Raw genomic sequence first — 15247 nt, forward strand, 5'->3', positions numbered from 1 at the left:
TTGCCTTAAGTGATGCCACACATCCTGCCATGTGAATATTGTGCATGCTCTCATCGTGATGATGATGCTTACACGATATATCGTGCAACCCTAGTATGTATATTACCTGGTCACTAGTTTAATCCGTAATAGCTTTTAGCTTAAGCAACAGAACTAGTGGTTTAGTGTTCTCCTCTAAGCGTGTTGAACTGTCCAATAGTGTCCAATATCACTATGGTAGCATTGTGTTATAGTGAAAATCCAATAGCTTATAGTTCTTATTGGGCACATGCAAGAATATATGTTTATCTGAATCTTACCACAGGGTTCGGCTTGAGAGCTTGAGAATACCCACACCTGTATAAGTTGTGAGGTGTGTTACGTCCCTTTAGTTTTGGAGATCTGTTTCTCTTTCTGTTCTCAGGTTGGCTGCTTTGGTGATTGGCTGCTCTGTTGGCAATTGGCTGTTTGTTGCTCCGCCCATGCTCGCATTCTATTGGCTGGATCTACTGGTGGGAGATTTGAAAAGCCTCTTTGTCTGAGAGTCCAGGGAGCTGCACCTTTTTCCTTGTCTGAGCCGACATGTGCTGCTCCAGTGAAGGCCCACCAGCACAGACCAAACCTGTTTGTATTGTTTTGTTTGTTTGCTTATTGTTATGTTAAGTTTTTAGGATTCGTAGGGGTGACCTGCCTTTTTTGTTAATACCTTTTGTCTCTGTTTTTTGAAGAGAGTAGGCAGGGTAGTTTGTTAGTATTTTATTTTCTTTTTTACAGGGTAAGTTAAATGTTTTCATTCTGTTTAGATGATTTTGTTTGTTGTTTTGGCCTGGGGTCACCCTGAAGTTATTGAATCCTGTCTTTTTGTGTCCCTTAAGTTTTGAAGCTGCAAAATGGTCAAATGTGTAATTTAAGAGCAAAATAAAATTTTACTTAATTATTTTGAGTTGTTTTTGCTTGGTCTGATGCTGAGTGGGCACTCACTTGAAACCTTTATTGCGTCCTACCCCTAGGGGACGTAATAAATGGGGGCTCGTCCGTCGCTTTTTCTGGTGTAATGTGGGTCCCTTGCTGGTAAGTGACTTTTGATTCTTTCTGATTGGCAGTTTTTTCTTCTGGTGGGAGGATTTTAAGTATGTTAGTGGTTAGATGTTATGGATTTCGTCAGAATCCTTTTTGGAGGCTTTATGTAGTTGCCGTAGGTCTGATTTATTGTTGATTGCAGATTTTTATGATATTCCTGTGTCCAAATCAGCTATAAACAGGCAATAATGGAAGTAGTGCAGGAGGGATTGGTTTCTGCTGGGATTTTGCCTTCTGAAGTTGTTGGTTCAGAGCCAGTGTTAGATACAGCCAGTCTTGGTTCATCTAAATTTTCTGGTCAAGCTCCTGTTTTACATACTTTTATTGGCTTAGGTAATGAAGGTTTAAGTTAGCTGTTAGATTGAAAAAGTTTGACCTACAAGTTAAACTCCAGGAGCATAAATCAGCTCCTATGTGTTAGGCAGTATGAAATGGAGAGTGGAGATGCACATGGAGCTGGAGTTGCCTCTCCTGCTCCCTGTGTAGCTTTGTCTCCACCTATACCACCCTCTGTAGTCTTAGCAAATACTACTGTTGCCTCACCTGTGTTACTTTCAGTAGAAACTTCAAGTTTTATATTATTAAGCAGATTAGTTTGGTTCCCACAATCAGAGAATCTGAAGTGGATTCGTATTGTGATGCTTTGAGCGCATAGCTAGTGCTTTGAGTGGGCCAAAGGAGGTTTGGCCACTCTTGCTGCAGTGCAGATTGACTGGGAGAGCTCAAGAAGTCTGTTCTGCATTGTCTCTTGAGGATAGTTTGTATAGTGTTTGCATTTAAAAATTGCCAATCAGATCTTTACAGAGTTTGCTCGTGAAAAAGCAAACCCTTTTGATAACTGGATTCAGTCCAGCAAGGTGACAAATTTTGAGCAGCTTGGTGAACTCGTTTTATTGGAGGATTTAAAAAAAATGTGTTGCTGAACAAAATTGTGACTTATTTGGATGAACTAAGATTTCCTCTGTAGCATAGGCTGTGGTGTGTAGTGATTAATTCGTTTTTACACATAGGGGAAACTTTGTTTTGCCTCCCAGGTAAAAATTTAGTCCGGAGAAAAGTGTACCCAAATTTAGAACCGCTAATATGTCTCCTCATTCTGAAAGTCGGGAATGTTACTTCAAAAGCAATTGGTTTTGTTCAGGTTACTTGTGATTCTCTGCCAGATAGACAGGCCCTTGATTCAGCGTATGAGTCTTTTAAGCATGTAATTTTGGATTGTGTAAGCCAGTTGTCGCTAATAAAATCAGTTCTAATCTTGTAAAATGTATTTTAAAGCACAAGCAGTATTCTAGTCATGTTTATTTTTCCGTATCACTTGCAGACATTTGAAAGAGTACATTTTGTTTTTTTGTTTGTTTAGGTTAGGTTTGTAACTAAGTTGTTTATTTGTAGCCTTGCCAGTACCTAGACTTAGCTGTTCAACCATTATTTTTTTAACTTTGTTGTGTAAAGGAATTTCCTTTTCACAGCAAGGTACTTCATTCGTTTTTGCTGTTTGAGCCAGAGAATAATTGTTAGGGCACTGAACGCCTTCATTGCAGTGGTAATGGGGCGGGAGTTGAGTAGGATCTTGCTTCCGGGGAAGAGGATCTGAGTTTGAGTAGGATCTTGCTTCTGGGGAAGAGGATCTGAGTTTGAGTAGGATCTTGCTTCTGAGGAAGGGGGTCTGAGTTTGAGTAGGATCTTGCTTCTGAGGAAGGGGATCTGAGTTGTTCATACAGTCTTTTCACATTTGAGGATGTGGTTTGGCTGTTTGGATTTTTAGTTTGTCAATCTCAACATTGCAGTGGTGATGTGGTAGGATTTTCAGTTAGGTTGTGATATTTGGACTAGTGTTTTTGTTTGTTTTTAGATGTACATGTTGAGTTCCTAGTTTGTATATTTGTGTTGTGCTAATTTTCTCTGGAGATTTCTGTTTGATTTCCAAGCTCATTGATTTGAATGTTAATATGCAAGTGATTTAATTTTCATTGTTTTCATTGTTTCATTGTCTGTTTTTAAGATGTTTCTTTGGAAATCATCATAGGTTCTTTCATAAACTTGGACATTTATTATTTGTCTAATTTCTTTGTGCCAAAGCCTCCTTGTGGTTTGTTTCTGCACTGATTATTGAAAACTCAATGCTATTACCAAACCAGATTCTTTTTCTCTGCCTTGTATGGAGGACTGTGTTGCCACAAGATTCATTGTGTGGCTAAAGTTTGTTTTTGTCAGCCCAGACAGTTTTCTGCAGTACACAGTAACGTCCTTTGGGCTTCGAAATGCTCCAGCCACGTTCCAACGGCGAGTCAGGTGCTGATGGGGGTTTCAGATTTTGAGGTATGTCTGGATGATATTGTCCTTCATTCATCAAGCTGGGAGGATCATCTGAAGACACTTCTCATTGTGTTTGATAGACAGCATCAAGCCTCTCTGACCCTAAACCTGGTGCAGGCCATTTGGGGTTTTCCTGTGCCATGCACCATGCAAGACCTTGAAAGGGTCTTTGGTGTACTAACATGGCTTTTGCAGAAACTTTTCTGATTTTTATTCTCTGACAAATGACTTCGGTGACTGTGGTCCATGTCCTGTCAAATTGCATTCAACTCTAAAAATGTTTCTGTAATGTTCCTCTGCTCCAGATTTCTCATGTCCTTTTGAAGTTGAAGTGGATGCTGGTGTGACTGGAGCTGGTGCTGTCCTTCTACATTTGTGCGGTATTGATCATCCAGTCTGCTATTCAAGAAAAATTCTCCGGCATTACGAGATGGACGTTAATTTTTCAAGTTTAACCTTGAAATTTGCAATAAAAGAGATCTGGAAATGTTCTGGCAGATGCTCTTTCTCAAGCTTCAAGTTAGAATCACATGGTATGTTGATTTTGGTGGTGGGGGTGTTACGTCCCTTTAGTTTTGGAGATCTGTTTCTCTTTCTGTTCTCAGGTTGGCTGCTTTGGTGATTGGCTGCTCTGTTGGCAATTGGCTGTTTGTTGCTCCGCCCATGCTCGCATTCTATTGGCTGGATCTACTGGTGGGAGATTTGAAAAGCCTCTTTGTCTGAGAGTCCAGGGAGCTGCACCTTTTTCCTTGTCTGAGCCGACATGTGCTGCTCCAGTGAAGGCCCACCAGCACAGACCAAACCTGTTTGTATTGTTTTGTTTGTTTGCTTATTGTTATGTTAAGTTTTTAGGATTCGTAGGGGTGACCTGCCTTTTTTGTTAATACCTTTTGTCTCTGTTTTTTGAAGAGAGTAGGCAGGGTAGTTTGTTAGTATTTTATTTTCTTTTTTACAGGGTAAGTTAAATGTTTTCATTCTGTTTAGATGATTTTGTTTGTTGTTTTGGCCTGGGGTCACCCTGAAGTTATTGAATCCTGTCTTTTTGTGTCCCTTAAGTTTTGAAGCTGCAAAATGGTCAAATGTGTAATTTAAGAGCAAAATAAAATTTTACTTAATTATTTTGAGTTGTTTTTGCTTGGTCTGATGCTGAGTGGGCACTCACTTGAAACCTTTATTGCGTCCTACCCCTAGGGGACGTAATAGGTGTTATCTTGTGAATAGGTTGATTGAACACTAGTCAGTGTGCTCATTTTTTCTCTCTTTCTCTCTAACACACACACACACACACTTTTAAGTTCTGAAGCCAGGAGGCAGTGCCAGTGGCTGATGCCAGTCTGCACCGGTTCTGTGTTCTCCTGCCCACTGGGCCACTGGCCACTGTTGAACAGAACCTGAGCCTTTCTCCTGGACGGACCCGGTTCCTCCTGAGCCAGGATTACACAGTGTGTGTGTGTGTGTGTGTGTGTTTGAGGGAGGAAGGACATCTGAATAGCGTTAGCCGGGGCTAATAATGCTGGCACATGGGCACACACTCCTGTGTTGATGAATGGTGTGTTTGTGCAGGCATGTGTGCGGAGTGTGTGTGTGTGAAGGGTAGAATACAGGGATAAAGAACAGAGTGTTGGATGTATATAAAGGTAATTGGGAGAATAAATGCTGTGTTTTATCTCTGGACAGTGTGTTTGGAGTAAAAGGCCTTGTGGATGCTCAGTGTGGTGGTTTGTTTTATTTGGTTTTTGAACAGATTGCTATAGAAGTCCTGCTATTAGCAGCTTTATGTGTATTAATCTTGTTTTTTCACACTGTGAGACTATGTTGGATGCACTAGCGTTATCATTATTTTGGCTAATAATGTGTGTGTGTGTTTTTGTGAAATCTTAAAGGACAGGATAGCAGTGTGAAGATAAAGCAGGTACCGTGGTATGTTGGTCATTTCTAGCTTATAAAACCAGTTTGTTCTTCTTTAAGGACGACATATTCTTCTTTTTACACAAGTTAGAATAGAGGTAATTGATGTTTTATACAAAACATGTTCATTAAGTTCTTTACACACAAAATCCCTCTCACATAAAGATAAAAAGATCTCACAGCTCTATTCTTACCAGTTTCAGTCCCTTTCAGAATGTGCCATTTAAGGGCTCTGTCACTTTTATGCAAATAAGCTAACAGTCTTAGCCACACATTAGTGTTAGCTTGTGCTAATGTAAAAAATAATAAAAAAACAGGCTTAATCATGCCTAACTGTGATAGAAGCACAAAACTCATTCTTTGAAAGTTCTTACATCGGACAATAGGTACACTGTAAAACATTACAGCCACATTAAGTTATGTGAACTTATTTGTTCTTTTCAATTCCAATTGCCATGACAAGTTTAGTATATTGAACTCAAGTTCCTTCGTTTTACATAAAAATAACTTAAAATAACATATTGTCTTAACTTCCTGTGAGTTATTCAAATTTACCCAAGTTTATTCAACTTACGTTTTTAAGTTATTGGTTAAAAAAAATGAAAGTGTGAAGATTTGAAAATGCAGAGAGGTAGAGTGATAGGCAGCAAGTTAGAAAAGACTGGAGTACTTTTTACAACTTTAAAACCGTGGGCGCATTGGGCTAAACACTTTTTAACCGACGCATAGCAGTTAATAATAACAAGGAGCAAAAAACTAAAGGGGATTACTTTCAGCTGCGTGAGTCACCAACACTCCAAAAAGTAATTCTGTGTTTTAGTCAGAAGAACTAATGTTATTAAGTTGAGTGAACTCACCGGCCAGTACAACTCCATTGTTTTCAATCGGAAAACTTAAAAAGGTTTGTTGAGCCAATGAAAAAATGTGATTTCAACCAACTTTTAGCTCTTTCTACAGTGTTGGTTCATGCAGCTTTCCTATTGGTTCCTGGTACCATATATCTGCATATTGGGTGTAGCCGCTCCCTTACTTACCATCTTTGTGTTGTCTGTTGCCCAAAGCTACCTTATTCTGGGCGTGCACTAATTATAATATATACGTTGATTGCCAGGCCAATATCTGCATATTGGGTGTGGTCTCTCCCTTACTTACCATCTTTGTGTTGTCTGTTGTACAAAGCTACCTGATCCTGGGCATGCAGTAATATAATATATGTGTTGATTGCCAGGCCTCAGTGTTGTAGGCTGTAAGAGCACATTAACTTTGTTGTGTTTGTAGTGATCACAGTATGCAGGCTTTGAGCTACAGAGTTCACTCTTTACTGAGTTTACTCTTATTCTGCCCCAGCAATATACTGTCAGTATTGGCAGTTAAATAATAATGTTAAAAATGTTTCTAATACCTATGGTTAACTTAAAATAATAAGTTGTGTGAATATTACTGAAGTTTTACTAACTTGAAAGTGTGTGTTAAAATAAAGCTGAATTGTTAGTTTATTTGACTAAACAGAACATTTTTAAAAAAGGACAAATTAAACACTTGAGTTGTTTTAACTCAGTGCATCAAGTTGAAACAATAAGTAATGAGTATTTGAACAACTTGTTTAACTTAACATCTTGAGTTCATACAAATGTTTTCATCAAGTTGAGTTAACTCAGCTTTTTAAGGCAGCAGGGGAACTTATGTTGCTGAGTTTAACCAACTTAAAATGTTTTACAGTGTACAGATCCCACCCTCAGAAGAAGTCTGCTGGCTGATCCTGCTCTGTACTGTCTGAACCAGCAGACCGAAATGATAAAAATGGTTTCTTCAACTGATCTTGTGGGTGGGGCTCTGATGGTGGTTGACAAAAGAGGGGTGATGCCAGTGTGGTTCTATGCAGGTTTCTAAAACCTTTTTTTTAAGCAAATGTATGTATTATTATCACTCATGAACGTCGTTCATCACAGGGAACATTCATTTTTCAGGTATCTATTGTAACATTTCTGTAGCTATTCTTTTATTCATATTTATATAAGACTTATATCGTTTTGACAGAAGTTTTGACCATATCATCTCTAAAAACCACTAAGTTAAAAGATTTCATAATTTATTAATTATAATTATCACTGTAATAGTGTAATATATGTATTGTATATTTACATTAGTGTAGTGTTAAAGTCCTGCCTGGTGTTGTTTGTAGTTAAAGAGTAGCGTTAGTGTGAGGAAGGCGGAGCAGCAGAGTTAATTTATACAGGAATTTCTTACATTGTGGCTTTAATCGTGACTAATTCAGTGGAGATCTCTCTCTCTCTCTCTCTCTCTCTCTCTCTCTCTCTCTCTCTCTCTCTCTGTAATTAGTGCAGGTATTATGGAGCTGAGATGAGGTAACTGAATTTACTTGCAGGGCAGAAGTTTCCTGCGTTAGTTTGGTGGAGGAGCGCCGCAGCGCTGCAGTTATTGCACGCTGTTTATTTACGAGCGCCGCCGCATTGTTCGCCTGCGTCACACCCAATTAAGATGTCAAGGTTGTTTATTTTTCTTTTATGAGTGCAGCTAATTTGACACCGCCGTTAGCCCTGTGTTACAGAGAGAGAGAGAGAGAGAGAGAGAGAGAGAGAGAGAGAGACACAAATAGATAGAGAGAGGCAGAAGACATTAAAGAGAAACAGCAACAGAGAGATCGACAGAAAGAGAGAGCGACAAACAGAAAGACAGAGAATGAATGAATGAATGAAGTTTCACTTATATAGCGCATTTCTAGAAACCCAAGGACGCTTTACAGTTTACAGGTTTTACACACAACCATTCATACTCATTCACACACTGGTGAGAAGCAGCAGCCAATAGCACACAGCGTACTCTCAACCAGAAACAACCCCGTCCACCTGGAGGACTGTAAAACCTATTAGGGCTATTAGCCCAACTACAGCAGGTAGCAACCTACTTTTTGCAAAACTACAATTTACAGAATACAACACAGGTCAAAAGTTTGGACACACCTTCTCATTCAATACAAATATATATATATATTTTTTTTTTGTATTTTAATGATTTTTTTATTATTATTATTTTTTTTACATTGTAAATTTACTATTGGAAACTATACTAAAGCTATACCAGGAACACACACTGCATTATTTAGTAAATAAAAAATGTTAAAAAAAAAAAAAGTGTCCTTTCACAAATTGCAATTGCCTATTTTTGGTGCAACCTTAGTCATGATGTTAGATATTATCATTTAATCCCAGTAAAACAGAAGACTATATTACTAATCTTCAGTTCAGACGTGGCTGGTTTCTTTCCTGCTCTTCAGAATCTGCTCTGAATAAGCAGCAGCTCTTATATTTCAGGTGAAGCCGCTGTATCTTGCGTAAGACTTTAATAATGGCTTTACAGAACTGGACCGGACCGGTTCTGACACCGGCTGGTATAGATGGCTGTTAGTGGGCAGCAGCAGATCTGCAGATACCTGTTCCTCACCTGCAGGTCCGGGTTTCTGCTGAGCGTGTACTGAGAGCACGTCCTGAGTCCACAGCAGCGAGGTTCTGACCCTAATGGGTGGACCCTCGTGTTCTGTCTCGGCTCTGATCCTGTAACATACAGTACTTTATCTTACATAAGACTTATCTTACATAAGACTGCAGAGAAGACTTGAAATCACTGGACAGAACCGGTTCTTTTAGAAAGTAGGCCCATGTAACAAATCACATTCATTGCGATGTTTATTGCTATCTTACACTCAGTCTACAACAGTCTATTTGAGCTCCTTCCTCCTGCCTCGTTTAAATATCAGCAGAGCTTCTGAATATATCTACACTAATGGGCGTGGTGTTCTGGAAATGAGGTGTGTTCAGGTACATTTCTGGAGTTTTGCTTGTTTATTTTGGTATCAGAAAACACAGGAGCTCCACTGACTGATTAAAACCCTGACAACAGTCAGCAGTCAGACATTTATTGCTATCTTTTCAAACAGGTGCACAACTTTTACATCAACAATAAACAGAATACTAAATAAAATAACATTGCTGTTCCCGTAAATGAGCTGCTGGAGCTCCTTCACAGCGTCAACCAGCAGTTGGTTGGACACGTCCAGGTAGCTGCGCCGTTAAAATAACAATCCACCAAAGTCAGAGCTCACCTGACTATTAAAGGGAATGATGAGCAAGAGATACTCTAATTAGTTTATTATTCACAAAATTTAAAAATTTCCATGTGAACAGTTTCCACAGTTTGCTTCTCAAAAGAGGGATATGCATGTAAGAGCTGTGCCGTGACAAAACGTGCTTTTAGAGGATCTACAATTAAAAATTGTTTATCGTTAAGCTGAAAAGGTTTAGAAAATGAGTTTTCAGGCTTAAGAAATTAAGCAGTCTACAGTACAGCAAATAATCTACAAATGAAGACAGTTTGAGACAGTAGTTCCTCTGTGAAGAAGTGGTCACTCAGTCAAAATTACCCCAAGAGCTCAACAGTGACGTTTGCTACATTGCATCTTGCATAAAAAGCACTGCACATCACCATGGAAACATCATCCTATCCGTAAAGCATGGTGGTGGGAGCATCATGATTTGGGTCTGCTTTTCTTCAGCATTAGGTCCTGGTCAGCTTATAATAATTGAGGGGAAGATGAATTCCAAAATGTATAAAAATATTCTACAGGATAATGTGAGTGTCAATAAATCAGCTGAATCTCTGTTATAGAGTAAGTTGGGTTATGCAACAGGACAATGACCCGAAGGGCTCCTGGAGTGGCTGAGTCTGAGCCCAGATCTCAGATTATATGGATTGGGTTGAAGAGAGATTTACACTTGAGGTGTCTGATGAATATGCGAAAGATAAAGCAGTTCTGCAGGAAGAATGAGCTAAAATTCCTCCTGAATGATGTGCAGGTCTGATCTACAGTTACAGGAAGTGCCTGCTTGAAGTTATTGCTCACGTTTTAGAACATATTTATGAAGAAAACCATGATATTCCAAAGGGTCCACATACTTTTTCTTGCTACAGTATTGTATTATTGACCCCCACCCAACAGAAAATAATTGTTATTATAAAAGTACAATTATTGATAGATAATATAATTATTATAATAATCATAATGATTCTTTCTGTTATAAATGTTATAATTGTGTCTGTTATGTATGTTCATATCGTTGTTGTTAATTGTTATAATGCTTTGGCAACACTGTAACTCACAGTCATGCTAATAAAGCTACATTGAATTTAATTTAATTTATTTGAATATTGTGTATAATAATTTAAAATGAAATAAACAATAAATCACTTTTTTATTTATTTATTATTATTTTTTTTTTAACAAACCTCTATTGGTCCTTGGTTCCAGTACTTGGTTATGGCTCTATCAGTCTGGACTGCATCAGTATGTTATATAGAGTGATTGGTTGATGGTGTGTGTTGTTGTGTGTGTGTGTGTGTGTGTGTGTGTTTGCAGTGAACGCTGTGTTATCAGTAATGGAGGGAACCCAGCTGCTGTACTCTCTCCAGCCTCACCCCGCCCTCACCCCGGCCATGCACCTGATCCCACCCAACATCCTGCTCTCTGCCCACCATCCCATCCCTGGAGTTCTACCACCTACTGACAGCACAGGTAAGATTACCCACAATCCCTCAGAGATCAATGAGGTTTTCACTCCTGAAATTCTGGAGGACCAGAGTCTGAACTAAGCTTCATGTGTGTGTGTTGCATCATATTTTGTACCGTGTTTAGTTCGGATAGTTTTGTCCAGTTTCACAACTTTACTATGTGGGCAGAGGTACTCTATACTTAAAGTGGTAGTCCATATTATTTAGATTCTAAACTAAAAGCAGAACTATTTCTGAGTGGAGAAGAATATGGATAAAATAAAGTGTTTAATGGTGCCAGTGTGCTGAACCACCATCCCTGCTAAGCCTAATAATATATTAATTCTAAAAACTGGGGTGTTCAGTTTTACTGAACGCGAGCGACTGGTGGAGCAATGGAGACTTCAGAAGAGGAAACTTAGAGCTCAGTAGCTTCTCTATTCACTCATAGTAAAACCAAAGAAACAAAGGAGTGAAGTTTCTGACTGAGCGCTCTCTCTCTCTCTCTCTCTCTCTCTCTCTCTCTCTCTCTCTCTCTCTCTCTCTGACTGAACATAACCTGGAATCGGAGTAATCCATTCTGAAAGGAGACCGCATCACACCCTCCCACTTTAAAATGATTCTTCCGCATGCTCGGTGCAAGCACCCATTCTCACCAGAGAGGGAGCTAAATCCCCCAAATCCCAAAACTTAGACACTGATTGGTTTAGAATATTGTTTGTAGGCCTGTTACAGTAATTACATTATCATCTTATGGTACAATATATACATTTTTTTTGCTTAAACTTAAATCCTCTGTATCAAACAAGGACAGGAGAAGAAATGGAGAGGTTTGGAGAAATCCCCAAAGTAGCTTGAAGTGTAATTTTCCAACTACAAATAAAAACATAATTATCAAGTTACAATCCAGAACGACACACATCTGGATCAGAACGTGCTTTGTTGCTATGGCGACAACAGAACCAGCTTGTAATGCCTCTGTAGAGAGTACAGGCCCGGTTCTGTTGGAGCTGCTGTCTGCAGGAAGCGTCTCACACTACTGATTCTGGCTTTAATAAGCATTAATACATGTGTTTTAGCTTTGTTTTATGCGGTTAGCGGGTCAGTGGTTGAGCTGGTTCTGATCCGGTGCGGTGGATAGTGTGTGTGAGTGTGTGAGTGTGTGAGTGTGTGAGTGTATGTGTAATGAGATGCAGACAGAGCTGAGGAGATGGGGACGAGTGCATGATGCTTCTCTAATCCAGCACTGCTCCACATAACCACAAGAGCCTGACCCCAGACCAGCACATCAGAACCAGAGAGACAGACAGATATACCTATTCACATATACGTCTATCTGTCACTCTCTCTCTCTCTCTCTCTCTCTCTCTCTATTAGTTCAGTTCAATTCAATTCAGTTCAATTCAATGTAGCTTTATTAGCATGACTGTGAGTTACAGTGTTGCCAAAGCATTATAACAATTAACAACAATGATATGAACATACATAAGACACATTAATAACATTTATAACAAAAATAATCATTAATATTATTATTATAATAATATTACTTATCAAAAAATATAATTATATAATAACAATAATAATAATAATAATAATAATAATAATAATAATAATAATAATAATAATAATAATAATAATAATAATCATTTTCTGTGGGGTTGGGGTCCCCAAGATTTTAGAAGTCTTATTTTGAGGTGTCTCTCTCTCTCACACACTTATTGTCTCTCACTCTGTATCTCTCTCTTCTCTCTCCTTCACTCCATCTCTCTTTCTATCTCTCTCTGTCACTCATCCCTACTTCTCTCTCTCTCTCTCTCTCTCTCTCTCTCTCTCTCACTAATCCTCTCTCTCTCTCCCTCTCTCTCTTTTTCTCTGTTTATCTCTCATTTTCATCAGTATTACATTCATCCTTGTTTGTTTATCTGACTGTCTGTATGGCTGTCTGTCTGCCTGTCCCATCTAGCTAGGTAGTTTTTGATCTGACTGTCTGTCTCTCTGTTGGTCTGTCTGTCTGCCTGTTAGTCTGTCAATCTGTCCGTCTGTGTGTGTGTGACTGACGGATAGTTTGTCTTGTCTAGGTTGGAAGTTGTCTATCAACCTGTCTGTGTGTCTGTCTGTTGTAACAACTGTCTATCCTTTTAGGTAGATATCTGTCTGTCTATTTCTCTGTTTGTCTGTCTATCTGTCTGTTGGTCTATATCTGTCGGACTGATGTCTGTTTGTCTATCTATTCGTATATCTGCCTCTCTGTGTACTTCTCTGTCCGTCTGCCTGTCCTGTCTAACATATATGAGCTCTCCATTTTCTGTCTGTCTGCCTGTCCTGTCTAACTAGGTTGCTCTCTATGTTTATCTGTCAGTCTGTCTGTCTGTTGGTCTGTCTGTCTATCTGTCTTTCTGTCTATATGACCTCTCCAGACCCCAGAGATTGTAATAGTAGTAGTAATAGTAGTTTATGTGTGAGTTTTTGATCAGTAATAGTGTGTTTCTGCTTGTGAAAACACTGCATCACTAGTATAGACTGAAAGATCATGTGTCTCTCTGCTCAGCTGTGCTGTCTGTCTTCACGCCTGGCTGTCTTTGATCAGCTGAACCTCATTATCAATTAAATTCGTTGCTTGAACAAGTAAAGGGCAGCTATTTGTGGCTCAGTATCTGCTGATAGCACTGAGCACATTCACCCAGAGCTGCTCAACAGCAGAGATTAATTCCAATCTGTTTTTATTCTTAAGTTTTTACTTATTATTATAAATCTGTATTTATAATTATAAATATATTGTCATGGGGTGTTGTTACTGCTGTAATTTGGTTAACTTAACTGCACTGTTTAAAGGCCTAGATATACTTAACAGACATGTTTAGGTTATTAAACTTGTACTGCATCATTAAACTGCAAAAAAAACAGCGCTACAAAAGGGCTCTCGGAGGCTACGACTTTTGGGTAGTGTACCTCTTGGTGAGAGACATGCTTCACAATCTTATCTTGTATTTAGAATAGTGCCTTCAACAGTTTTCAACAGTTGTTTTATTGGTATTTTATTGTTTTGTCAATGAGTGTATCGTATTTTTCGCACATTATGTGACACTAGTAAGGAACAGGGGTGTTGCTATGTTTTTCTTCTAATTCAGCAGGTCTCTCTGCTAGGTGGTGGTGGAGGGGGTAGTTAACGAAGTTAAGTAAAGCTAAACTAAGTAAACAAAACTGTGATTCCTAAAAAAAAAAAAAATATATATATATATATATATATATATATATATATATATATATATATATATATATATATATATATAAAGCTGGGTACAGCAGCATTAGCATTAGTGGCTAACTGCTAGCGCTTGCTGATGAATCCTTAGTGTTTCGGTGATATTAGGCCATTATTAGTTAGTGATTCATCCGACATAGCTTGTTTTAACATTGGTAAACACACAGACTACATTCCGATATACTCAACTCTGAACAGTGAAAGAGCTATCGCTTAGCATTGTTAGCAGCTAAAGCTAATACTGCTCCAGTTTCAAGTCTCAGTGCTAGAGAACTAAACTAAAAATGATTTTTGGAATTTTAAGTGCTCCTTATAGTCCACAAAAAAAATACAGTAAATGAGTTAAATATGAATGTATGTGTTCAGTCTCATTCACTCTCACTTTTTAAAGCTCTTTAAAGTCTCTTAGGCCCAATTATTGCACCTCATAATTCCAGGATATTAAACATCTTAACACACAGAGCGCTGGGGAAGCATCTACACTCCCTCAGAGTGCCGTTCAGGTTATATGGTAGACTGAGCCTGGTCTCTGTGAGGTCCTGTAAACCCCTTATACTGGAGAAAACACATTTCCCACAATCCATTACACCAATAACAGGAATCAGACAGCACACCTCTGTTAGTAAATACAGTATACTAGTGTCTTCTAACACATCTCTCTCTATTTCTCTTTCTCTCTCTACATCTCTCTCTCTCTCTACATCTCTCTATCTTTTTTTCCAATTTAAGCATAGCTTTTTTTTGGATATAAATTGCTATTTACAACTTTGGCCAAAGCAATGAAACAAGTAGTTATTATAAATAAATAAAAAAACAGTATTTATAAAACAAATACATTAACATACCTTACATATACAAGAAAATCATATATATATATATAAATCAATAAAAATAGATAAATGTTCAATAAAAAAAAAAATCTCTCTCTACATCTTTATTTCTTTCTTTCTTTCTTTTTCTTTCTTTCTTTCTTTCTTTCTTTCTTTCTTTCTTTCTTTCTTTCTTTCTTTCTTTCTTTCTTTCTTTCTTTCTTTCTTTCTTTCTTTCTTTCTTTCTTTCTTTCTTTCTTTCTTTCTTTCTTTCTTTCTTTCTTTCTTTCTTTCTTTCTTTCTTTCTTTCTTTCTTTCTTTCTTTCTT

At 38.2% G+C, this 15247-nt stretch overlaps 1 protein-coding gene across 4 annotated transcripts in view; it reads left to right on the forward strand.

Annotated features, from left to right (window-relative positions):
* Positions 1-15247, forward strand: part of nphp4 (nephronophthisis 4) — a 313994-nt gene that overhangs the window by 60258 nt on the left and 238489 nt on the right. For all 4 annotated transcript variants that reach the window (XM_022670986.2, XM_022670983.2, XM_022670984.2 and 1 more), the window contains exon 6: positions 10715-10870. In XM_022670986.2, the coding sequence (XP_022526707.2) occupies positions 10715-10870 (156 nt within the window). The remainder of the gene's footprint in view (positions 1-10714; positions 10871-15247) is intronic.

The sequence above is a fragment of the Astyanax mexicanus genome, chromosome 12 (genome assembly GCF_023375975.1).
Source record: "Astyanax mexicanus isolate ESR-SI-001 chromosome 12, AstMex3_surface, whole genome shotgun sequence".
Taxonomy (NCBI): domain Eukaryota; kingdom Metazoa; phylum Chordata; class Actinopteri; order Characiformes; family Acestrorhamphidae; genus Astyanax; species Astyanax mexicanus.